This window comes from Cheilinus undulatus, linkage group 8 (genome assembly GCF_018320785.1).
Source record: "Cheilinus undulatus linkage group 8, ASM1832078v1, whole genome shotgun sequence".
Classification (NCBI taxonomy): domain Eukaryota; kingdom Metazoa; phylum Chordata; class Actinopteri; order Labriformes; family Labridae; genus Cheilinus; species Cheilinus undulatus.
The window spans coordinates 38,683,370-38,708,474 of NC_054872.1; the positions used below are offsets into that span (position 1 = coordinate 38,683,370).

Consider the following 25,105-nt stretch of genomic DNA (forward strand, 5'->3'; position numbering starts at 1 on the left):
AGTGGAGCGACTGAGACTTCTTCAAGGACTAAAATATAACAAACCCTTCAAGCAGAGATGAACAATTTTTATTCAGCCTACCTCAGAAATTAAAAAAGGGATTCTGGCCTTGAGGTTTCATCCTTTTAAATGCCTTATTCTGCAGCATCGATGTGAACAGATGTGACTCTGCACAGAGCTTACAATTTATAACTTTCACCTGATGTCATACCCTCATGGAACTGGCCTTGATGCACAAGATTGGCCTCCTAATGCTGCATGCTATGGAGAAGCTGACAGTCTCAGTTGCCACATATACAGTGCCAATAAAAATATTCACTCCTTGGATGTTCTACTCTTTAGTTGATTTGATAAATCAATTATGGTCACTATATTCAAAGTGACTGACCTAATTCAACAGAGGTCCAGCCAATTGGTGCTAATAGTCTCACAGTTAGTGAAATGGGGATCAGCTGAGTGCAGTGAATGTGTCTGAGGTGATTGTAATATAAAGACACCAGTGTCTGGAAAGTTCAGTCACTGGTTAATCAGTATTCCTGGCTACCATTGCACCATGAAGACAAAAGAACACCCGAAGCAACTCAGAGAAAAGGCTATTCAAAGGTATAAGTCAGGGGATGGATACAAAAAAAAATTCCAAGGCACTTAACATCCCCCAGAGTTCAGGTAAATCCATCATCAAGAAATGGAAGGAATATAGCACATGTAAATAAGGCCATCCTCACAAACTGAATGACCGTGCAAGAAGGAGACTTGAGAGAAAGGCCACCTATGACTACTTTGAAGGAGTTGCAAGCTTCAGCAGCTGAGATGGGAAAGATTCTGCATACAACAACTGTTGTCTGGAAAAAAAAAAAAAAAAAAAATCAGATTACTAACTAGAGTTCGCTAAAAGGCATGTGGGAGGCCCCATGGTCAAGTGGAAGAAAGTTCTTTGGTCTGATAACACCAAAATGATGCTTTTTGGCTATCAGACAAGTCATTTTGTTGACAATGCACATCACCACAAATTCATCATCCCCACTGTGAAGCCCAGTGGTGGCAGCATCATGCTGGGGGGGATGCTTCTCAGTAGCCAGCCCTGGAGGGCTTGTGAAGACTGAGGGTAAAATGAATGCAGAAAAATATAGGAAAATCTGGGGGACAATCTTACTCAGTCTGCAAGAGGACTACGGCTTGGGAGAAGATTTATTTTCCAGAAGGTCAGTGATGTATAAAACGAAAGCTACACAGAAATGGTTTAAAAACCACAAGGTAAATGTAAACATCACCAAAGAAAGTTGAAATAATTCAGTTTTTAGGGACTGAAATGGCTTTCTGGTTGCTGTGTAAGTGTCCAACACAACAAATACTTAAGTTTAAATTAATATCTTTGCTTTTCTACATTGCTTGGTCAATCAAACATGTCATTATAAGGAGATGTAGAATTAAAATGCCCAGTGCTGCAGCTCCTCATAGAAGTCAATGGTAGCTGCTGTTGTCCTAGGCTCTTTTTGCCCTCCAGGTCTCTACACTGACCACTTGACTAAAAGTTTTAACTTAAGTACATAGAGAAGCTGCTTTATGTTATGTTATGTATTATTAAAAAACATAAAAAGATCCAAATTAATATCAATTTGGCAGACAAGCGACTATCAACTTCCTTGCCTTGGCAGACACCTACGCTCTCTGACTGCCTCACAACTTTTCAGAAAAAAAAATCTTTGTCACTCTTATGCCAAAACATCTGGCAGATATGAGATAACATTACCCTTATTTCAAATAAACACAAAACTTTTCATGACAACTAAACATCCCTTGCATTGGGTACAAGCTACAGTAGCTTTATTTACATTTATGATCACTGAATAAAATGTGACATTTTCAGTGTTAGTTGTTTTTTTCTGTTTCTTAACTACTTTAGCTTCCATCCATGTTAGGAGAAACATGTATGCAGCTCAGTAAGGCTGCATTTCATAATTTATTTGTTTAGTTTGTTTGTTTGTATTGCATGTATTATGGATGTTATTGTGCTGCTTATGGATAAAAAAGGAACATAGCTAGAGATAGGATGTAGAAAACAGCTAAATTTTTAAAATATGAACTTCTTTTAATAATGCAGAGCCCCTCATTAAAGGTTAAGATCAAAAGAGAATATATATTACATATTATAAGCACAACCACTTCTTCAGTTGTTACAGAAGCTCTTTGTTCACTTTAAGATGAAGTGAACTTAGTAACTTCAGGCTACATAGAAAGGAATGTCTAACATAAATATAGCCCTTAAAGTCCCTGTGAGGAGGTTTTTGATTAATGGAATACAAGAGCAAACAAGACCATAAATCAGCTGCTGAGGGAGAAGGTTCAAATGAGATGATTTACAGCACGCTGCTGAAAAAGCCTTTTTTAAATCATAATACACAGAAAAACAAAGATCAAGATCAGCAAAGAGAGAAGAGCTTTGTCCACAGAGGGCGCCAAAACCCTCACAATCAGAGCATTCCTGACAGGAGCCCAAGTCACAGAGGCTACTACACTGCAAACAAGTTTATTTGTCTAATTACTGGTGAAAAAATATCTCATTACACTTCACATAAGCCACTCTGACCTGATATGCTCAACAAGCATCTCATTTCAAATATTACAGGCAAAACAATAAGAGCAGAATTGTTTGTAAGTAGCAGTTTTATGCCTCTCTAAGGTAAAGTATTATGGGACAGGTAAAGTACAGAGGTGGATCAAGCTGACAGGGTCATTAATACCCCTCAGTATGTGAGTGTGTAAGGCCGCAGTGACCTTTGACCTCTGCAATCCAATCAGTTCACCCTGAAGTCCAAGGTTGTGTCCAAAATCACTCCCTCATTCCCTTCTCTCTGTTCCCCCCACAGTAAGCTCTCTACAGTCCATGGGGTTACCACCATAGCTGGGATGTCCAGTGTTTTGAGCTAAATTTGTTTGTCCTGAACAGGACGCCGGTTGTCCCGTATTTTGATGCAACTTCTCTCTAGTCACTAGACAACACATATGATCCAAGATCAGATCATTACGCACAGCAGGTAACCAATCATGCACTCAATCAAGCGACACCTGTGAATCAATAACAGCTCCCCACACATGAGCGATTCCTTCAGCCACAAATCCCACCAAGAAAAGTTTTGTCTTTGGATGCTTCTGTTCAGTTTGTGCACAAATGTGGATTAGAAATACGGATAAACTCCTGAAGAGGGCTCGGCTTTACAGCTAGAACAAGGAATGGGAAGCAATGAAAACATGACAACCTGACAAAAAGCTGTCTGCATTGGTGCTGTTTGGAGGTTTCGGGCCACAGTGATGCACAAGAAGGAGCAAAAAGTCCCAGCAGAATTGGTGCATTTTTTATGACATTGATAACACCAGAAGACAAGCTTCATATTTTTGGCTGTTGAGGAATAGCTAGATGTATGTGGCTTTAAATTGGTGTGATGTAATATTTTGACCAGTAAAAAGAATACACATTGCAGGAGTTGACTTGTTGCAGTGTATTCCAATACATAACTAATACACACAACCATGAGCCTCATGACTATGAGCAAACAAGTGCTATTGTTTCTGGTCAGACAGCGTGGAGCACTGCAGTAACACAACACACACACTCACTGACTGACGCACAGACACATAGAGTCACAGTTAGAGTGCCCCTGTTCATCATTCAGACTGCAGGCCTAGTTGAGGATAAAGGAAGCAGCAGATCTCAGCTGAGCAGAGGGATAACAGACATCTATTAATCTTACCTCCTCTCCTGTCAGGTAGTACGCAGACAGCAAGCCGCCAACGTAACGGATGTTCACCTCAAAGAGCGATGCCTCGCCGTTCTGTTGAAGTGAGAGAGAAAGAGAGAAAGGGATCAAATCAACAAATGTCATATTCAGCAGAGGTCTCAGTCAGCAAAAGAGAAGTGTTCAGATGTTTATGGAAAACAATAATACACTGTAGTCAACACAGCTTTTATTACTTAGTTTGAAGGTTTTGGCATAAACGCATCTAATAACAGATAAAGCTGGTAGATAATGTTGTTTTAAGACCCCCTGGTGCATAAAACGGCTCATATTTGTGCAGGGAAAACTGTATTTCATATCAAACACCGTAAGGTTTGATGTTAACATGAAGCAAGTGTGTAGTAAATATGTTTTTTAATATATTTCACAAATAAAACCAGGTTCATAACACATCCAAGAGAACATAAATAACAAGATATTTACTTTTTGTTTGCTGTTAATACTTAAATCCTTAAACTGATGTGTGTTTTACTGAGTGTGATTATCAGTCCAAACCATATACTTCTGAGAGGAGCAGACAAAGTGTGTGTAACATCACCAGTACTGAAGCTGTCTTTTAAACCCAATCTGCAGTAGTCAGCGTTTCGACAACAGCGTCTCAAACTAACTTTAGTTCAACCTAGAAACAGCCGAAGAGGTAGAGATGAGAAACCCCCTCACAAACAGCTATAGCATGCTGGCTTTTAGTCACATCAGCCATGCTCCTAATCACACATAACTCATATCCTTCTTTAAAATAGGGATGCACAATTTTGGATATTTTTCTGATATCAGATTGGCCAATATCCATTCCAGCCAATACGACATATCAATGTAGTTCAAACCTATGACATCAGTGCTTGAAACACATTCTAGATTTTAACCCTTAAAGCTCTTAGCTATTTTTTAACAATTGTGTCTCGTCTGAACTTTTGGTCTTAAAAAGCATATAAAACATCAACCCTGTGGTGCACAGTCAAGATCTAAACATCCTTTTCTTCAGGACAACCTGTTTTGCAGAAATGTCACTTGAATTTTTAAAAAGTTATGGGGCTATAAAGACAAAAGAAAAAATTAATGAAACATTAATGACTAAGAGTTGTTTTGCACAAATGTGTTCTCCTGTCTCTTTTGAGACTAAAGAATTTTAAATAGTAATTATGTAACAAAAAGTCTTCAAAATATTAGCATTTTTACAAAAAAAAGTCCTTGCGCCTTTGGGAATTTGAGTCATTATTTTAAGCGGGCGGTGGGGGTGGGGGGGCTTTGTCTGCTCGGAGGTCATCAAAATTAAGCTGGTTGTCACAGCCCAGTCATAATGCATTCTTGGATACAAACAGACAATATGGCAGCGGGCTAACTGGTGTAGCTGGCTAACTGCAGGAATGATCAAAAAAGAGAGAGCATTCAGAGGAAAAAAAACAAGTCAGTGCCGATGATTTATGGTTCTAAAGTTACCCGACAATTGACAAGAGGTGTGCCTACAGCACGGATCCGTGCCGCTTGTGCTTCAAGGGTTAAGGTTAAACAAAAAAACAAACTTCAGTCCCCATGCAATTTACAGAATGAGGATGAACAAAGAAAAAGACTTCAGCTGATGTGAGTCTGCTGGCCCTGTCTAAAACGGTGCAAACGTTATTTCTAAATATGGCGATATTAACAGACGATACAGTCTAATATTTGAAGCTGATATTTACAACTGTTACAGGCATTTGCAGCCAATATAGGCCAATATATAAAACTTGTATAGACCAGAAGTCAGTACTGAAAGAAAACTTTAAATTCAACACTCTTCTTTTACTTGAGTAGATTCACAGACCAGTATGTCAAAGTTTAACCAGAGTAATCGTACTTTTACTTGGGTGCAGTAGTTGTGTACTTTTCCCACCTCTACATAACAGATAGATTATGGTTGACTTTGGGAAGTGATACGGCAAAGACCTCAATTTTGGCAAGCTAATTAGTCAAAAGTCTAGTCAAAATGATCAAATTCAACCTACAAATACATTAAAAAACATTGTATTTCTTATGTAAAAGCCCTTTTGATTGGTATTTGTATAGATCATAACAATTTCATTTCTATGTAAAAGCCTCCCCTTCTCCTACTGTCATAAATTCATCAATTTCCAGCAGTTCTTCAATTCTGTACTGCCTGACAATTCCTGTGCACAGTAACATATAGTCCAATAGCTTTTTACAGTTACACTCAGTAAAAAAAATCTTTTCTGCAGCTGCAGTGCTGCTGCAACATGAAGCAACTTTGATTTAACGAATGTCCTAAAATGAGTTTTCATTATCTAACTGATTAATAAACTTCACTTTAAGATACTAAACTTGAAAATGCTGCCATCTTTAATTCAAATTAAGCTTATAAGGACTTAATGAGGTAAAGGTGGCTTCAATAAGTCTAAAGACATTTTTTTTTAACAATATATTAGACAACTATACATGCTAACATTTTAACTTTTACAGTGTAGCACTAACTTTTACAAATGTCCTTTTGGTTTCATGAAAAATAATACAGTCTCATACATGAGAAGTAACTTTTAGCATCACATTTATTCTGCTGTCTTTATGAAAAGTAGAGGTGATGAATAACACCACTGATTACACCCATGGAGAAACAGAAAAACACCTTCTATCAAGGAATGCCTCAAATGCTGATTACACAGCCACCATATTTTTGTCCATACATTTTCACAGCAGGTACAGTTTAGAAAAAGTCAGGAAGAGGTTTTTAACCAAAGTTCAGCGTACAAAAGGAGCTGATTGGAAACAGCTATTATGAGAGCAATGAAATCTAAAAATACATGAGAAATTTTGACAGTGCTCAGAGGTGTGAAAGCATGCCTTGGAAACAGCTGATTTCTTCTCCTGACACATGGCTGTCATGTTTGAAGTCAATATGCTTCCTACTAGGGAAAAACCCTGTCACAGCTCATCTTTCCCTTTTATCACATCAGGAAACGACAGTTTTATTTTTCTACCATGAGTGTGAAATACACAAAAAGTACTTTAAGGGAGAGGCAGCTACCTATATATCAGCCTCCATAAAACATACTGTAGACAAGGCATGTAAACTTCAGTTTTTTAAATATGGATGAACAGACACCGATAATCAGCTGAATGGCAAAAATCTGCACCAATTAACAGCCAACTCAATGACCGATCTACCCAACTCTCACGTTTTGCAACAAAAAGACTCCACACCATCAGCTTTGGGGTTTCCATCACTGAAAAATGTTGAAAAATTTTCGTTAACTCGGTTTCTGGTTTTGGAGAGCCAAGCTTTGTATGGGAAATTCTGATTTGCATTCGTTTTCTAACTTTCCCCCTAAAGGTTAAAAAAATTAAAGTCTGTAAAAATCAAGCAAAAACACTTGAATTTCTGTTTACTAACATTTCATCAGTTTAGCTTTTCTTTTCATAATCAATATGAAATAAGACGTTCAACATATGTCTCAATGTGCCACCATAATTATTGGCTCTTACTCTCGCTGAAGGTTGGCGCAGACTGGTATTCATTGACTTAGAGACCCATTGAGAAGGAAATTGCTATCTCAAGTGTGGATGATAAGGAAACTGTAATTGAGTGCCAGAGAGGGCAATTAGCTCCACTCTGAGGAATAGAGACGACGACTCCCTGCATCTGTTCACTGCTATAATTTATCTACACATACACACACAATATATATATATATATGTATGTGTGTGTGTTCTCTCATTGATATTCTAATTCCACTCTGTATTCATCCTTTTTAATCTAAATCAATACTTTGTATCAATTATCAATAAAACGGTTTGCTACACACCAGCATGCTGCCAACACTGACTTGAGATTTGTTGATTAATTTGGTTTCATTTGACACTCTCTTGCTTTTCTTAGCTTTACTACCAATCAAATAACTTAAAAAAACATGGCATTTAACGGTTACTGTGATAGATGAGTGTGAGAAAAATAAAAAAAGGCCTAAAAGGATAGAGAAAAATGCTAAATATTTAGAATAAAGCCCATTTGTGGTGAACGCTAACACTTAGCTAATATAGCAGGTCAAGCTAGCTACAGCAGTGCAGCTGAAGACACCAACAGACACATTAGCTCCAGAACTAGCAAGCTGCTGCCAAAAATATATCAAAAAGTATATTTATAAACAGTGCAGTCTTTGCAACATTGTTCAGATCCTTGTAACTCTTAAAAAATTACTTGACCACCTGATAAACCTGAATTCACCAACTAAAAGTGAGCTGTTGGATAGCATCACGTTCTCCTGTTTGTGTAGTTACAGCAGTGCTTTTGTTAGCAGTGAGTAAGCTTAGCTTAGTGCCTTTACGTTTTTTTGTCCTTTTTTGATTGAACTACTGAAACATATTCTAACTACTGTGCTTTAGATGTACTGGTACATGATTTTTGTTATCTTTTGATATAACTAAGGAACTTTAATTTGTTCAAACTAAATCTTTAGGCTTAGCAAAGCTAACTTGGATAAGATAATTAGCCACTTAATGAAACTTCATATTTAGGATCGGAATCAGCTTTGTTAGCCAAATATTTGCACACAAACAAGGAAATTTTACTCTGGTTAACAATGCTCTCACTATATGGACACAAATATACAATAACCTCTTAGGATCTGAGCTTTTATTTGGAATCCGGTTTTAGTTTCTCCCACTTATTTTGGATAAGCAGGACCTGATAAATTTAAAAAATCAGCCTTTTCTCTGAACAGGAATTTTTTGGAAATGTTCTTTTCCAAAATCCTCATAAATTCCCCCCAAATTTTTTAAAAAAAAAAAATTCCAATAAACTTTTTGGAAAATATTTAAATATCTATCTTTAATGTATCCCATAAAAAACATTTCCAAACAAATTCTCAGAAATATCCAAACAGCAAATTCTTTCAACATTTCAAGCAAATTACTTAAACTTCAATGAACATTCTGCACTGATATCTCCAAAAGTCTAATAGCAGACGATGGTACTATGTTGTAGGAAAGCCAAAATATAATATCCCCATATGTACATGCAGGGTCTTAGTAGGATAAGGAAACGATTTAGTGATATATAGCACAAGATAGGGTTGTCAAGATAAATGATTTCTAAAGCTTAGGTCAGACTATTAAAGTCAAATTGCACCAAATAACTGTTTAAATAACACACACACAAAAAAAAAATCCTACGCACCCAACTTATGATTCCTGCAACATTTTGAGCTCATTCTTCTCCTTAGCATCTCTTGTGAAAATGATGTAGTTTCTCTAAAGCTTCAGTTCTTTATATCTCTACAAATCATTAAAATAATGGTGATTGAATTGTGTGAAATGTGGTATTGAGATGTATTTAAAAAATATATATAGTAGTAGATGGCTCAACACTTAATTTTGAATGTATGGAAAATATAAAGTGCATATGGGTGTATATTTCTGTGCTATAGTTGAACTATTCACACACTCACTATATAGGCATGAAAATGCTGTCAATATTTATGACATGTAAAAAATAGGCATGAAAGCAACCTTGCAATAATATACTTTATGATGTAGAAATGTCACATTGTTGTCATAGCCATCTGATTTGTGACTGCTGATGAGAAATTAAGTGCAGTGTTTGTATACAAACAAGGTGTTGGCTTTGTTCCTGGAGTCAGCACATTGCTGACATTTCTTGAGACAATGCATGGGCTCCTCTGGCAGGACTGTGTGCTGCGATGTCCTGCCAACCCTGAAATGAGCATCCCATTCAGTAATAGCACCGTGATGGCAGCGATTAGAGGTGGAGTAGCCATTTATCACCAGTTATAGTGACACTCAGCAGGACAGGTAGGTATTCAGAACAAGAGGAAGAGTTATACTGACAAATCTTTAGCCATCAGACTTCTACTTTCCCACACAGAAATTTAAAAAAACACTGAGCAACCTTGTTTTGAGACTTTCATTCATACTAAAGCGATATTTGAAGCTGAAACATGGCAGACAAGAGCCTGCAGGCATCAGCTCTATTAAAGAAGGTTCTACTGATATTTTATTTGATTCTGCTGTATTTCTCAGTCACAAATAAAACAGTGTCTCGATGCAATTGGGGTAAAGGCACAGATTTGCATCTCTATTAAATCAGCTAAAAAGAAAGCCCTGTGGCTCTGACACAGCAGACAAAACAATGAAACTTAAAGTCAAACTGACATGATTCAATTCAATCATCACATCATAAGAAGGATATCAAGAGAGAAGATTAAAAACAATGTCAGAGTCTTCAAGGACGCTGTTTTTGTTATGAATAAATGAGAAATAATGTGCATTTTTAAGCCGTAGAGGGTGATGTTGGAGAACAGCAACATTTATTTGATTTGATTCTGGCACTGCCTTGATTTTGAAACTAGTTAGGTCAACCCCAAGCTTAACACTTTTATAAATCCAAATGAAAGTAATATTCTCTTTATACGATCAATTTAGTTTTGAATTAAGCACAAGAAGGGAATACTTAAATCCTATTAAGACTGCTGCTGGTAATTAGACAAACATGTTTTTCCACATGAAATGAATTCATAAGTAAACATCTCACTTTATTACCATCACTCTCATAAACCCTGTGAAATGAAAGGAGCCAAATGAAATTAATGAAAATCAAGTTCCTCAATATTGTAAGTATACAAATACTTCTAGAGACTAACTAAAACCCAAGACCACTTTTGTTGGCTGACACACTGCACTCTAGCCGTTCAGTCTCCATTTGCAAATATCTGTGATACTAAATGGATCATTCTGAAGAGCTCAGTGACTTCACTTCAACTTTGCAAAAAGAAGGTTGGTGAAATTTCATCCCTGCTGTATATTCCACAGTCAACTCTAAGTGACGTTATTAGAAAGTTGAAGAGTTTAGGAATAACAGCACCTCAGTTACCAAGCAGAAGACCATGTAAAATCCCAGAGTGGTGTCAACGGCTACATGGTGCTTGGTACGTAAAAGTCACCAATGCTCTGCTGATTCCAAAGAGGAAGAGTTCTGAACTTCCACTGGCATTAAGGGAAGCACACAAGCTGTGCGGTGAGAGCTTCATGAATGGGCTTCCATGGCCGAGCAGCTGCATGCAAGCCTCTTACCAAGTCCAATGCCAAGCGTCAGATGGAGTGCTGTAAAGCACACTGACACTGTGGACTGCCGAGCAGTGGAAAAACACTACTCTAGCTGTCAGATGGGCGAGTCTGGATTTGGTTAATGCCATAAGAACGTTACCTGCCTCAATGTACCGTGCCAACTGTGAGTTTATTGGAGGAAGAATAATAGTATGGGGCAAGCTAGCCCTATACTTGTATCTAAGAAAGTAAACAGAGTTGATAGCTAACTTTCGGGTAACAACAGGCCCCCTATCCAAGGGCCAATCCAGAAGTCTAACTGGCCTCCCCAAAATTCTAAACTATAAATGGCTTTCTCAGAAGCAAGACTTTTACTTAAATAAATGTACAGGCTTGGATAAAGCCTGCTTGTAGCTCTTGTTGCATGGCACAAACATTCATTTCATAACATATACTTTGTGACTCCGCTAACTCTTTCCTAATAATGTTAATGTCTACTAAGGCACTGATGAATTTTAATACTCAGGACATGAGCAGAATGTGTAACAGAGTGTCACCAGTTAGTTCCACACCAGTTAAAGCTTGAGTATGTAACATTTGATGAGAACTGTGGCACATCTGCTGTAAATCCAATAAAAATATGGCATATTTTTCTTACAATAAGGTTAATAGCATGCACACTTGTGTCTTCTCCAGGAGTATATACTATATATGTCACACTCAAATAGATCAGGGAAAGCATTGGTTGTTATGACATTATGCCTAATAATAAAACAAGCCATAGCAGTATAGACTGCATGATGTTGTGGCTGACTGTAACAGCATGAAGAAGTGATTTGGTGTATCTTATCCCTCCCTCTCTCCCAGTCCTGTCCAGGAGGCTCCACAGATAATGGGTGAAATTCCAGGGTACACAGACGTCAGCCATAACCATGAGGTTTAGTCACTCTTTAATTTCCTGAAAGCCCAAAGCAATATCATCAGAGATTTCACTGATAGCTTTTATGTTTAATTTTCTTGCCAATCATGGATAAATTAAATAACAATAGATTCCTAAATCTACATCCACTCCTGAAAGTGACTCTTTCTGAAAGGAATCAATTCCCATGCACACACCAAATGCTGCAGGTCCGTGTGAAATGTAAATGTTATGCTTCTCCTTGGGGCATGTTGAAGCACGTGCAAACAGCATAACTGCTCGCCTACAAGCATGACAAAGAAGTCAGGTGAAAAAGAATAACACCTGTTTTTACTCTTTTTTCTTGTCTCTCATGGTGGTCTGGTTCACGACCTAATTAGGAAACAATATAAGGCTGTCTGAGCGAACACAGAAGCCCTCACCATGACTAAGATAAAACTCTACCTCTACCTTTGTGTCTGCCTTCATTTCTCAGTCTGCTGCTGCAGAAGGAGGAAAAAGAGAGCATCTAAAGAATAATTACCCAACAGCAAGAACAAATCAGCATCACTGTAGCAGCTTTAAAGACAGAACAGTGCTGCACCTGCAGAACTGTGTCAACCACGAAGCATCTCCAATGAAAGGACTAATAAGTCAGGATCACTCACAAATATGAATGGAAAATTTGACTTTGTTGATTGACATAGTTTATTATTGCTTTAACACTGTAATAAGCTTAATTAATGTAATTTTTATAATCACAGACATTCAGCATGTTCTGAGAGACTGATGCTCCCATTTCTCTGTTCTTACGCCTGATGATGATAATATAAATGGTTTAACTTATCAAAAAGATACAGCCTCCAGTGAGAAACTCCTTTAATTTTGCAGCAACAATCAAAACATCAGAGGGCTGTGCCTGTTTTTTTTTTATTCCCAGTGTTAGTTCACAATATAAACTGACTGATTCAGGTCATCACATAGCATTTTAACTGACAGATATTAGACAGCACAGCTCATCACTCGAGGTAGATTTTTTTCTTTTTACTAGACAGCTTAGCTCTTGTTTTGTTCCCGTGATGCATCTCTTCAAGCTGGTGGAAGATTCCCATCTCAGGCCAATAAACCCTGATTAAATGGTCCAGGCAGAGAGGCGAAGACAACCCACCAACATCGAGTAGGATTCAGATTTTATTTGAAAGTGAGACCTTTGTGGGTTGGATAGACCAGCCTTACCAAAACTTTAGTATAATGCAGCAGTCGGAATCTGAAACCTGAAAATTTTCTTGGGTCTACCAAAACCTCAACCATAACATGGGACACAGAGTATTTAGCTCCATTTTTTTAATTTTATAAACAGAGCATTTCAATTTCAAGATTTAGTTTACAAAAACCTTAACCTTTTTGGTTGTTTTGAAAGGAACAAGTCCTTAATTCAGGGAGTTCTGCTCCTATTTTTTAGATTAAAGGTCCAGCTAAATGTTCTGAGTTATATTCCTTTTAAACGCCTGGTACCTGTTGCTCTGTTTGTGGCTGTACTAGTGGGTTGACAAAGTTGCACATGTCAGTAACTGTGTTTTAAACATGCTGTTCATCATCTGAATGCATCAGGGTTGTTATGCTTTTAATAATAATTTAATATTTATTCTTAATACTGAACTTAACATTTATAAAAATGAAGAGTTCACCAAGTTAATAAAGTTTGCTTATCAAAAGAGGGACAAGCAGGTGGAATAAGAATTTCAGAAAACCAACAAACTAAAGAGACAAATGATAAGGCTCTGACTGGGCTCTACACCTTAATTAAAGAATATAAGGTCAGGTCGTAATAATTATAATAATAATAATAAGAAGAATAAGAATACATTTTATTTATAAGCACCTTTCTCAGCACTAAAGGACACTTTAAATACATTTACGATAAAACAACAAATAAACACTTCACACAGTATAACCTTCCTAAATAAAATGTAATCCTCCTTATTATGGAAATAACAATATGCAGCTAATGAAGTTGGCTAATTATTCTAGTGTACCTTATTGGAGGCAATGTCTTCGTTTTGTCCTCTCCAGTAAAAGATTAAGGAATAACAACACCATCCTGTTTCAGGCATAACAGATGATGTTTACATGTTTTAATCTTCAAATTTCTCTTATAATCAAGATTAGCATCTTGCTTCTATGCAAAGTCCCGGCCTGATGGAAGGGACCAGATGTCATCCCCATATTTCACACAAAATCTACTTTCTCACTTCAGTTTAAAGGAACCTGAATCTGATTTTTGTTGCTCACATGTGACTCATATCTGGGTTTTTTTTCTGTCAGTGTGAAAAACACAAGACTGACTTTTTGGAATCAGATTTAGGCCACTTTCATATGCAGTTCTAAATCAAATACATATCTAATCTTTTGCAATTTGATTGCTGTGTGAACAGCCAAACAAAAAATCAGATCTGAGAAAGGATCAGAATTGAGCCATAAGGCCTGCGGTGTGAATATAGCCAAAGTATCAAGGGGGCTAGGAATAAGATGAATACTTTTCTTTTTTAAATGTATCCATTATGCTTTTCATCATTATAAACAGTATGTAAAATTTTAGTATGTATTTTATCGTTAATGAACCTTTCATATGTTCGGGTTGGAATGAAAAAATAATCAAGCAATTATAAATATCATTTTTGTTGCCATGATACAGAAACAGGTATTGATATGATTTCACATTAACCAGCATCATGGTGAGATTCAAAACTCTGGTATGGCGACAGCTCTACTGCTTCTCTTGTCATGTCTTTTATTTATTTTTAAACATTCATTTCATTACACTTTGTGACTCCACTAACTCTTTCCTAATAATGTTAATGTCTACTAAGGCATACTGATACTCCCCCTCCCTTCCTGTTCTTCTCTGTGTTTGAGCTCTGTAGCTCCGTCCCCTCTTCTCACATACCTCCTCGCGAATATGCATGTCCGCTGAATCGAATACTGATGGTGGCAAAGCTCTCGTGGAGTGATCTTGCTCCACTTTTCCACTGAAATCAATGGCCGAATCACAGGCAAGAAAACACATGTCTCAGCATGAACAAATTCTACATAGGACCAAACACTGCTGTATCAACTTCTCACTGAGCTGAGAGGCGGAAGTGCACCTACTACAGCGGTCAATAAGAACAATCCCTCTGACCTGAGCCGTGATTGGCTGCGAGTGCTAGCCACCTCATTGGCTGGAGCATCATCCCTTGCTGGTTTTCCTCAAGTGAGAGTGCAGCGCAAGGAGGAGTTGCAGAAGTGTGTTATTCTCTTAGATGGCTTTAATAACAAGACCCTGACAGGTTGTGTTGTTTTTGTGGGCATACGATACTAAAAATTAATTGTTTACTACAGCTTTAAACCATGACACTGGCTCTGTAAGTTGGACAAAATAAATGATTATAAGAGGACATTTCAGTCAAATTTCTTGGCTGTGATTTGTTTTAAAATAGAAACATGCCATCAAGTATTTAATGATCTAAACAAATAAATCTTAATTTTTACTGCTACCTAATGAAACTTTACATTTAAAATCTTTTAAGTTTAAAAATTATGTTCATCACCTGTTACGACCAGGATGACCTCTTGTTGCCCACCTGGTGTACCTCCATGGTCCACCAGGGGGCTGCAGCCCACACTGTAGCAAGCTCTGAACTCCAAACAAACCCCTATATATGACAAAGATCTGGACTGACATCACTTTAATTCAAACTGTTGTAAAATTCTTTGTGTGGAGTCAGAGGAGCCAGAGATTGTTTTTGAAATGTCATTTCAACAAGATGTCAGGAAATAAACTCATAATCTTTATCCTGTTTATATCTTTATCATCAGTTACCTGCTCTTGCCTCTCTCTGTGAGTACTGGCAGGTCTTTAGTCTCAGTCTGTCAAAACTTTGTGACTCCACCATATTAATACTATCCATAATAAAGTAAATGATGAGCTCTTGGACCTTGATTGGACCCCATCCCAAATCTGGGTTTTATTTATTATTTTATAGTTGGCAACTCCAAATTGTTTCAGAAAGTCTGGTCAGCAGTAAACATGGTTGTAAATGGTGTCCGTAGTCAGATCCAGCCTGGCAGGAGGGATTCAGAGCAGCTGAGCAGAATCTGACACTGTGGCATGATGAAGCAACATTTGTCAGGACTCTGCTGAGGAAAGCTGCGTCACCAGTGTGCAAGACATGGTGAAAAGAAACTGATTCAGGCAAACTGACAACAGAAAGAGGAGGAAAGGCAACCTAAGTGACTTTGCATGTTGTCTGAAGTATACCTAATAAAGTGATCTGTTAGCACGCGACTCCCAAGTTTGCTGCTATTTTCTAATATACAAGAGTTTCACACTAAGATGGGACATGGATACTGCCTTTACAAATGCTTACAGTAGTTTTAAAGCAGGATAATATAAGAAAAAATTAGCATTTTAATTGATCTGCACTACTTAATTGTTGTGCAGGAGGAGCCCAGGATGATAAAAAGAAAAATTAATTAATGAGTGTAATGACTCATTGGCCCCATTGCCGCCGTATCTTGTAGGTTTTCTGCTTCAGCAGCACTGTGCAATGTTGCTGACAGTGTTTGTTTCTGCTTTCTCTGTTGATGAGTATTCAACAGCAGCCATGGCAGAGATTGTCGTCGGACTCAGCCCAGATTTCCCCGGGATGTGAGCCTGATTGGCATGGCTGCTGTGCCGCTGTGAGCCAAGGAGCTGAGTAGACTGCTGCCCAGCGGCGTGTCCGGCTCATACGCTAATGTAATGATTTACTGCTAATAAAGAGGAATCATTGTCATTGGGCAGATGACTGGAGGCATCGCTGCAATCCAGGTTTTCACTGACTCCCACTTTTCAAAGCCAAATTAGACTGATGTGACGGAAAAAAAAGACCAGATGAGCCATGGATAAAAATTAAGCAGCTGATTGCCTCCCCTACCAGAGCTGGTGATTCACACTTACTGGATTTGATTTAACTTAACATCGTTAATTAACATGGAGAAATCATGAAAGAGACCAATTAGATCCAGCTACTCTAATCTCTGCCAGTCGAGCAAGCTGCGCTCACAAAGCTGCTGCTGCCACTCAGTTTCCCAAGGCTGCTCCTCTCCACCCAGCTACTATTAGGGTGGAAAGCTGTGGGTGCTTTTATCCCACTTTTTGAAATTATTGTTCAGTAATTATGGTCTTGATGAGTGTCCAAGCTGTGAGAACAGTCTCTAACATTAATGACCCCTAACCTCTGGAGCATACTAATCAAAGCTCTACAATGGAAAAAGCTTTCAACTCAAGTCCAATTAGGAAAGGTTGGCCTCACTAAAGAAGTGTGAACACAGCTGAAAAATAAATTGGGCGACATTAACCTAAATGTAAAACATGACCAATCATGACATTATTCTAACTGTTCATTTTTCTTCAAATAACATGGCCAAAACCAGAATTAATGTCACACTGTTAGTGTTTTTAGGAATACAGGACTATTTTGAAGTTATGAAACTGCTTTTGTCAAAAGCCTTCCATCCTCAGCTCTTAAAAGACAGTTACAAGGTATGTTATTGGCTGTAAATGGCTGCTCCAAAGTTAAGGAACCTTGACCGTAAAAGCTCGGTAGCCTCTAAGTTTCTGATTAGAAAGAGAGACTGCCAGGAGAACCATGCCTGAGGCTTTAAGTGTCCTGAAGATAGTGTAAAGGCTGTAGAGGTCAATTATGTGAGAAGTTGCCAAACCATTTAAGGCTTAAAGATAAACAGCGCAACCTTACATTCAATTCTATAGCAATACAAAGGAAGCCACTGAAGTGAGGCTATGACTGGGCTGATATGACCCCTCTTATGAGAGCCAGACTTCTGCAGCATTTTGTACCATTCAAAGTAAGGAAAGGGACGTCTAGTTGATCCAAGGATACAGTGAAATGAGCTGACAGCCAGCTCATTCCAATTATCGCCTCCCAGCTCCCACAGCCAATCACAGCCCTTTCTCTCAACATAGCAGTCCATTAAAATATGACATACCTATTAATGCTGATGACCCATGCGCCTGCTGCTGGCAAAGCTTAACTTCCTCCACCCCAGTCTCCTCCTTTATAGCACAAAACTGTTGCATCCTCATTCAGATGCATTCTACTGTGGATTTATTGCTTTTGAACTCATTTTATTATATTCAAAATGCATTGTATGTATAAATGTATCTATCTCTGTATGGAGGTTTCTAACTATAAGCTCTCTTGAAATTCAAAACATGCTACTTGACTAACCCACGAAACGTCTTTTAAGCAGAATCTTCCCTGCCAAATGAAATTGTTTATCCATTTTACAATAAAATGGTTAAATACATGATGAGGGTGTCCCTGAATTGATGTCAATAATTCAACCATAAGGTGTTAAAAGTGTGCAATACTTTCCCTGAGTCACAAAAAGTGAAGATCAGCTTTTGTTTGCTCATTTGTACATTAATCAGCACTGTCTGAGAGAGCTGCAGTCTGACAAGTTGGTTTTATAGGTAGATAGAGCTGGGAATGACCCGTGTAACATTGGTAAATGATACAGAGTTTCTTTATGATTTTGCCTGATGGGGAGATATAAATAAAAAAAAGAAGGGAGCCTAGGATTGAGCTTTGAGGGATCCCACATAAAAGATTGGCCATGGAAAAAGTAGATTTGCCCAGATTCACTATAAATGTCCTGGTTTTTAGATAGATGAGCCAATGTGAGAATAAAATCTGAAAAATGTCATCATATTTCACAAAACAAAACAAGAACTACAGAAGTCAGTTTACGTAAAGCAACTTACAAGAGGTCAAATAACTCAATTTGGACTCTGATTTAACCGTTCAACCATCCAAATCAACACACAAAACTGACTTGTTTATCCTTTTAAACAACCATCAGCTGACTTTCTCCTGTTGATCATTCCTGTCATTATTACTGCAACTAAAACTGTCCTTGCCTCTGAGTTGGCCTGCATGATACAGGAAAATGTGCGATTACACTGTGCATTATTGCAATAATGACATAAAGTGCAGTAGATAAATGTTAAAGTGAGCAGTGTAGCTATAACTCACCCTTCTTTTACCCACATCTGATGTTCTTTCTGATTCACATACCCTCCATTTGTAACATGTTCCTCCTGAATCCAAAAAGCCTTTTCTTTTCACCACCAAATTGGCACCAATTAATCTAAGGGTAGCTGATAGCAGATTGGACGCCATTTGACTGCATCAAAACAGTGTGAAAGCCTGGACATTGAGCACAAGCCCCCATCTAATAAAGTAGAGTGCATGGCAGCACGTGCAGACGCAGCGGTCTGACTCGCTCTTATTATCCATTTTTTCATTACACCTTGTCCTTACAGCATCAGATGCACTGCACAGCATCACACTTGCATTTTATTTAATTCACTACCCAGTAAATTTTAGTTTTCCCTGTGTAAACAGCATTTATAGTACTTTAATTTTGAATGCAGAAAAAACAGAAGCATGGTGCTTTGTATTGGCAATATTTGACTTTAGTGAAACAATATTTTTGAACTCTGCTGACACAAGATGGTGCGAGACATATTTGAATCACAGGTATGAATACTATAAATGCACAACTCTCTCCTCTTTGTAAAACAAGCTGAAAAAGTGAAAGAAAACAAAGAAACCCCTGTTTCCTTATTATCTCTCTCTTTCCTTGTTCCTCGCCAACGTCAACGAAAACAACTGAGAGAAATATAACAATAAAGAAGGCAACAGGCTAAAAACGTTGCACTGCATCACAAGTAGGCTCTAAGAAAAATACAACATTTACAATTTACTATCATGCTAACACCTTGCAGGTCAATTAAGGCAAGATATCAAATTCTACAGCTGTCAAATAATCCACTTTTATATGTAAGTAAATGGTTACAGACAAACAGCTAGATCAGAGACATACATAAAACAGCAGAGCAGGGTCAACAACTGCAAAGGCTCATGGAGCGTAAAAGTTGCCAACGCTCTGCTGATTCCATAACTGAAGAGTTCTGTACTTCCACTGGCATTAATGCAAGCAAAAAACTGTGGTGGGAGTTTCATGGCATGGGTTTCTATGGCAGACCAGCTGCATGCAAACCTCCCATCACCAAGTCCAAGTCCATGGCCATGCATCGTATGGAGCGGTGTTAAGCACACAAACACTGGACTGTGTAACGATGAAAACATATTCTGTGGAGTGACAAATCACATGTCTGTCTGGTAGTCAGATGGGCGAGTCTGGGTTTGGCGGCTGCTGATAGAACATCACCTGCCTGACCGCACTGTCAGCTGCGAAGTTTGGTGGAGGAGAGATAATGGTGTAGGGCTATTGTTCAGGGTTTGGCCCCTTATCTCCAGTGAAGGACATTCTTAATGCTTCAGCATACCAAGACATTTTGGACAATACTATGCTTCCAACTGTGTGGCAACAGTTTGGGGACGGCCCTTTTCTATCCCAACATGACTACACCCCAATGCACAAAGAAAGGACTATAAAGACATGGTTTGGTGGAAAGACTTGACTGGCCCACACAGAGCCCTGACCTCAACCCTGCTGAGCACCATTGGGATGAACTGGAACAGAGATTGCAAGCCAGGCCTTCTCATCCAACATCAGTGCTTGACCTCATAAATACTCTACAGAATAAATGGGGTAAAATTCCCTTAAAACCCTCCAAAATCTTGTGTAAAGCCTTCCAAGAAGAGTGGAGGCTGTTACAGCTGCTAATGGGGGCCAACTCCATATTACAGTACATGTATTTGAATACTGTGTAATTACAGTCCGTGATGATGAAATGGTCAGGCGGCTGAATACTTTTGTCCATATAGTCTTTGTCTGATATGTATTATAAATATAGGTTAAAGGGCTTCTGAGGTCAGATGACTGGAAAAGAATTGCACAAGCTCAGGTCCACTTCATCATTTACCATTTAACATAAAGATAATAAAAAATATATATTATGTGTTTGAAAATTAATAGAATTCAAAAGCTCATACCAATGATACTTGATGTTTCCATTCAACCTATCCGTGCTCTTCATTTAAAAAAAACACCTGATATGTCTGGAGAATGAAGCCTTTTTTTTTCTAATAGACATTGTACATCATCACAAAGTTGTGTCTGTTTCTTGACTTTTTATTCAAATTGTTGATTCTGAATATATAAAGTGAGTGATTCTGATTTATTGCACAGCATTTTAACTGACCAGTGTTACTTTTATCAACTAAAACGGACTACAGACATCAGTTGTCAACTTTTGTAGCATGAGAGAGACGAGACACAGATGAGCTAAAAATAGATCTTTGATGATAAAAGATCTGATAAAAAGTAGGTTTAGTTTGCCAAGGAGACTTAAATGAGACTAAAATGTAATTTCGTGTATTGGACATTTAAAATCCAATAAGTTTCATCACTGAAACGTAACGTGTAGTTTTCTGCCTCTCAAATGTAGAAAGCAGGAATCCAAAGTTGTGTATGGTTTGGCAGCAAATTCAATAGTTTACTATATCAATAGATGCGATAAACTATGAGCTAATGCTCTGCATCATTGATTTAGATTGTATTTTGAAAACTCTTATCTTTTAAAATGCAGTGATAAATCAGCTGAAAAAGCCTCCTTAAACATGATGAAATAGACACAGCAGATAATGAATTTCATATCATAAACATCTCCATTAAATACAGTAAGTAGCAGATTAACAGCACGGTGAATAATTAATTAAATGTGACAGTGATAAATCATAACTGAATTACAACCAAGCGCATCATCACCAGATCTTCTCTGGATCCAGGAAAATGTTTGCGTTTATTTCCAGTGGATGCTCTGTCTATACATCTGCACACACACAAACACACAATCTCTGAGAGGAGTAGCATCCTGCATACAGGCCTTTGCTCTCTCCTGTGGGAAGCAGCAGCTCCCCGTCGACTCTTCTATGATAACGTTCGGCTCTCTTGGGACTTTGCTACGCTCTCACTCTCCGCCATTATTATTCAGCCCGCTGCGGTCCATCTTCCCTCTCTCTGGCTCTGTGTGTGTCTGTCTCTCATCATATACCTCCCACTGTATTTGGCCTTGCTGACTGAGCTGCATCCTTCACTTTGTCTTGGCTCCACGGGAGGCCACTTTGCTGCAGATGAGAAAGAGAAAAGAGACGCCGAAGCTGCCTAATGTTCCACCGTGTTCCTGTTGATACATTAAATGCCCAGTTATGCAGATGAGGTCATTAACAGGGCTAATTAATGCAGCAGTTATAAACATCAATAAACTTGTCTGCATTTAACTTTAGTGGATTTTAGGGTGGAACATGAGCCATAATGGTTTAAGAATACTTCTAGCAAAATAGTTGAGCTGTTTAAAAGACAACCTGTGCAACATTTGAAACATTAGCTATGCAGATAAAGCTTGGCATCATTAAAAGAGACTTAATTCAAGCACCTTTGTGTTTGTTGTTGTCAGCTCTATGTTCACACTGATGGGACTGTACTTCCTTTAGTGTTTAAATTTTGTTCAGATGCTTTAATATGTTTCGTACATGTTTTTATTTCACCTTAACCTCTCTCCAACTGTTCACCCTGCAGCAACATGAAAACAGACTGACAGCCTTACCCATTCTGCTGTACGGAGAGGCAAAATGGGGCTGTGTCACAAGTTTTCTTCAAGGAGAACCAAAGGACTAAAGAAACAGAAAATTACTATTTTTCTAGTCTAAAATACTTTAAAGAAATAAGAACTGAATCAACCTTGGATTCTGTATCTGAATGGAGATCTGCTGCATTTTATCAGAACACTTAGGGAGAGGTGTGGAGAGGAGGGGAAGGGAAGAAAAGTTTTTCTCTCGTCTGAAAGACTGGGACGTAATGTGCAACATTTACTGAATTTCTACTCTTTGAATGGGATATTATACATTTAAGATGCTGTGTTTGAGTAAACTTTAAGGTGCTTTAAACGCACCATTATTCTGGACTTTGAAGCAAAACTGTTCCCTGGAGTGATGAATCACAGTTCTCTGCCTAGCCCCTTATCTCCAGTGAAGACCAATCTTAATGCTTCAGCATACCAAGACATATCAGACAATGCTATACTTCCAACTGTGTGGCAAAAGTTTAGGGAAGGCCCTTTTCTAATCCAACATGACAATGCTCCAGTGCACAAAGCAAGGACTATAAAGACATGGTTTGATGATTTCATTGGGAAAGAACTTGGCTGGCCCACACAGAGCCACGATCTCAACCCCATCCAGCACCACTGGGAAGAACTGGAACGGAGACTGCGAGCCAGGCCTTCTCATCCAACATCCGAGCCTGATCTGATTAATGCTCTACTGCAGTGGTTCCTAACCTTTTTTCCTTAGGGCTCCCCTCTAATCATATCTAAGAAAATCTAAGCCCTCCGGGACCCACTTTGAAAAGTCATACATCAAATTTACTTGTTTTCTCTACAAAATTCCAACATAATAGGCCAACATACACTTGTTCCTGACAGATCTATGTACAAACTATCCATTACTACGACGGTGTATTAGGGCCACTTTAAAAAAAAAGGATTTGTTAAATTCAAAGAGAAATTTAGAAATTCTCAAGTTAGAAGATTGTTAACTTACAAGATAAGAAAATGGATTTATTTTACTTAAAAAGTCATACACGCAAATGAACCAAAACGTAGAATTTTTGAGAATATGAAGTCCAAAAGTTGAAAATTCATCCAATTTGAATTCTTGTTTTTTTCTTTTACTTTAAACTGCTGTAAAGGTATGATCATAAAAATCTAAATTTTTGAGTTCGTCATGTAATAATTGAAGAGTGAACTTAAACTTGGAAATTTTGAGTTTGGTCTCTTAAATTTCCAACTTTTTAAACTCTGAAATTGCTTTCTTGTAGATGCACAACTTTATTATCTGAAAGATTGTAATTTCTCCACCCAGGAGGCTGTTACAGTTCCAAATCCATATCTCTATATTGAGGGACATGTATTTGATGATGTGAATGGTGGGGGCTGGGAGGGCTTAAAAGTGTTTACATCTGCTCCAGGAGAGCCTTGCAGAGAAAAGTTTGGGAAACCCTGTTCTAATGTGTAGTGACAGACTGTTCAGTAGTGTTGATGCAGAGAATGATAAAACCCACCCACCATCCATTTGCCTCTGACCTTGGGAAAGCTCAAAAGAGCTGTCCTCTGGGGGAATACGGGCACATAATGGGTCAGTTAAGAATGATGGTGGTCCTTAAAGTTCACTCTAAACTGAACAAGAGAGGCCTGCACTGGAGTAATATGTTCATATTTATCCACTTGAGTCAGAACAACCGAAGCTGCTGCATTTACAGGATCTGCTGACCTTGAAATCTCTTCTGTGACAAACCTGACAGAGAAACAACTATCCCACTGAGATTGTACAAAGGTACAAGTAAGGGTTTCAGTGTCCTAAATGACAGGATTGCTCTATGATTGGTAAAGTTTCTAAGGTGTCAAAAGGAATAAAATGAGTGAGTATTTTTGCTACAATGGATTGCAAAAGCTTTAGTGAGAGTAAAAAAGGTCAGAGTCAAAATAGATGAGGAGAAAAAGGTCAAAATAACCATAAAACAAGAAAGAGATGATATTGGGCATGTTGGGACTTTTTCAGACGTCACCCTTCAGTGACATAAAGAAAGGAGCACATTGATTGTAATATTCACTCAGTGTCTCTCCTCTGGCAGACTGAGGAATTCAAGTCCAATATCGATTCTGCTTTAAGCTTTATTTTGTGCTCCAGCTCCTGAGAGAGACATCAACTTTCTAAGCTGCTAAATGCTCCGCTCCAGGGTTTTTTATCTGCTGTTTGGGGCTGTGCAGGTTGTTTCCAATGGATTTAAAATGGCAAAAGGCTGTGTGCAACTTCACAGTCATGAAATGATTCTGTGCAGGGTTAATATGGTGGGTGACAAGAGCAAACAGCTGGAAAGATTGATATTTGGACATTTCAAACACACATGCAAGGATCAAAAGCATAAGCAACATGCTGCAAATGGAAAAACACAGCAGCAAAAGGATGGGAATTAGAAATCATTACATTATGGTACCTGTACATGATTGGTCAGTACTGACACCACTATGCTTGTGACCAAATGGTATTCTTTTTGGTATTTATGTTTACAGTACATCAGTGCAGGATTTCTAGTTCAAAACAGCATTGATTGACTAGTTGTAACCCCCTTTTCTTCAGCATTTTTTTAGTGCATGCCACCATAAGGACACCAGTGTGTCCATGTCAGCCCCACACCTCAGACTGAGTACGTGTTTATGCAGAGACTCAGCCGAAAGCAGAGCTCGATGTCGAAAGAATGAAGAAGAATTGCATATTACTGCACCAGATTACAT

The 25,105-nt window shown here is 38.2% G+C and overlaps 1 protein-coding gene across 2 annotated transcripts in view; it reads right to left on the reverse strand.

Moving 5' to 3' along the window:
- The window catches only part of LOC121513594 (mannosyl-oligosaccharide 1,2-alpha-mannosidase IA), a 359,205-nt gene that overhangs the window by 109,202 nt on the left and 224,898 nt on the right, over positions 1–25,105 (reverse strand). For both annotated transcript variants that reach the window (XM_041793427.1, XM_041793428.1), the window contains exon 4: positions 3,750–3,830. In XM_041793427.1, the coding sequence (XP_041649361.1) occupies positions 3,750–3,830 (81 nt within the window). The remainder of the gene's footprint in view (positions 1–3,749; positions 3,831–25,105) is intronic.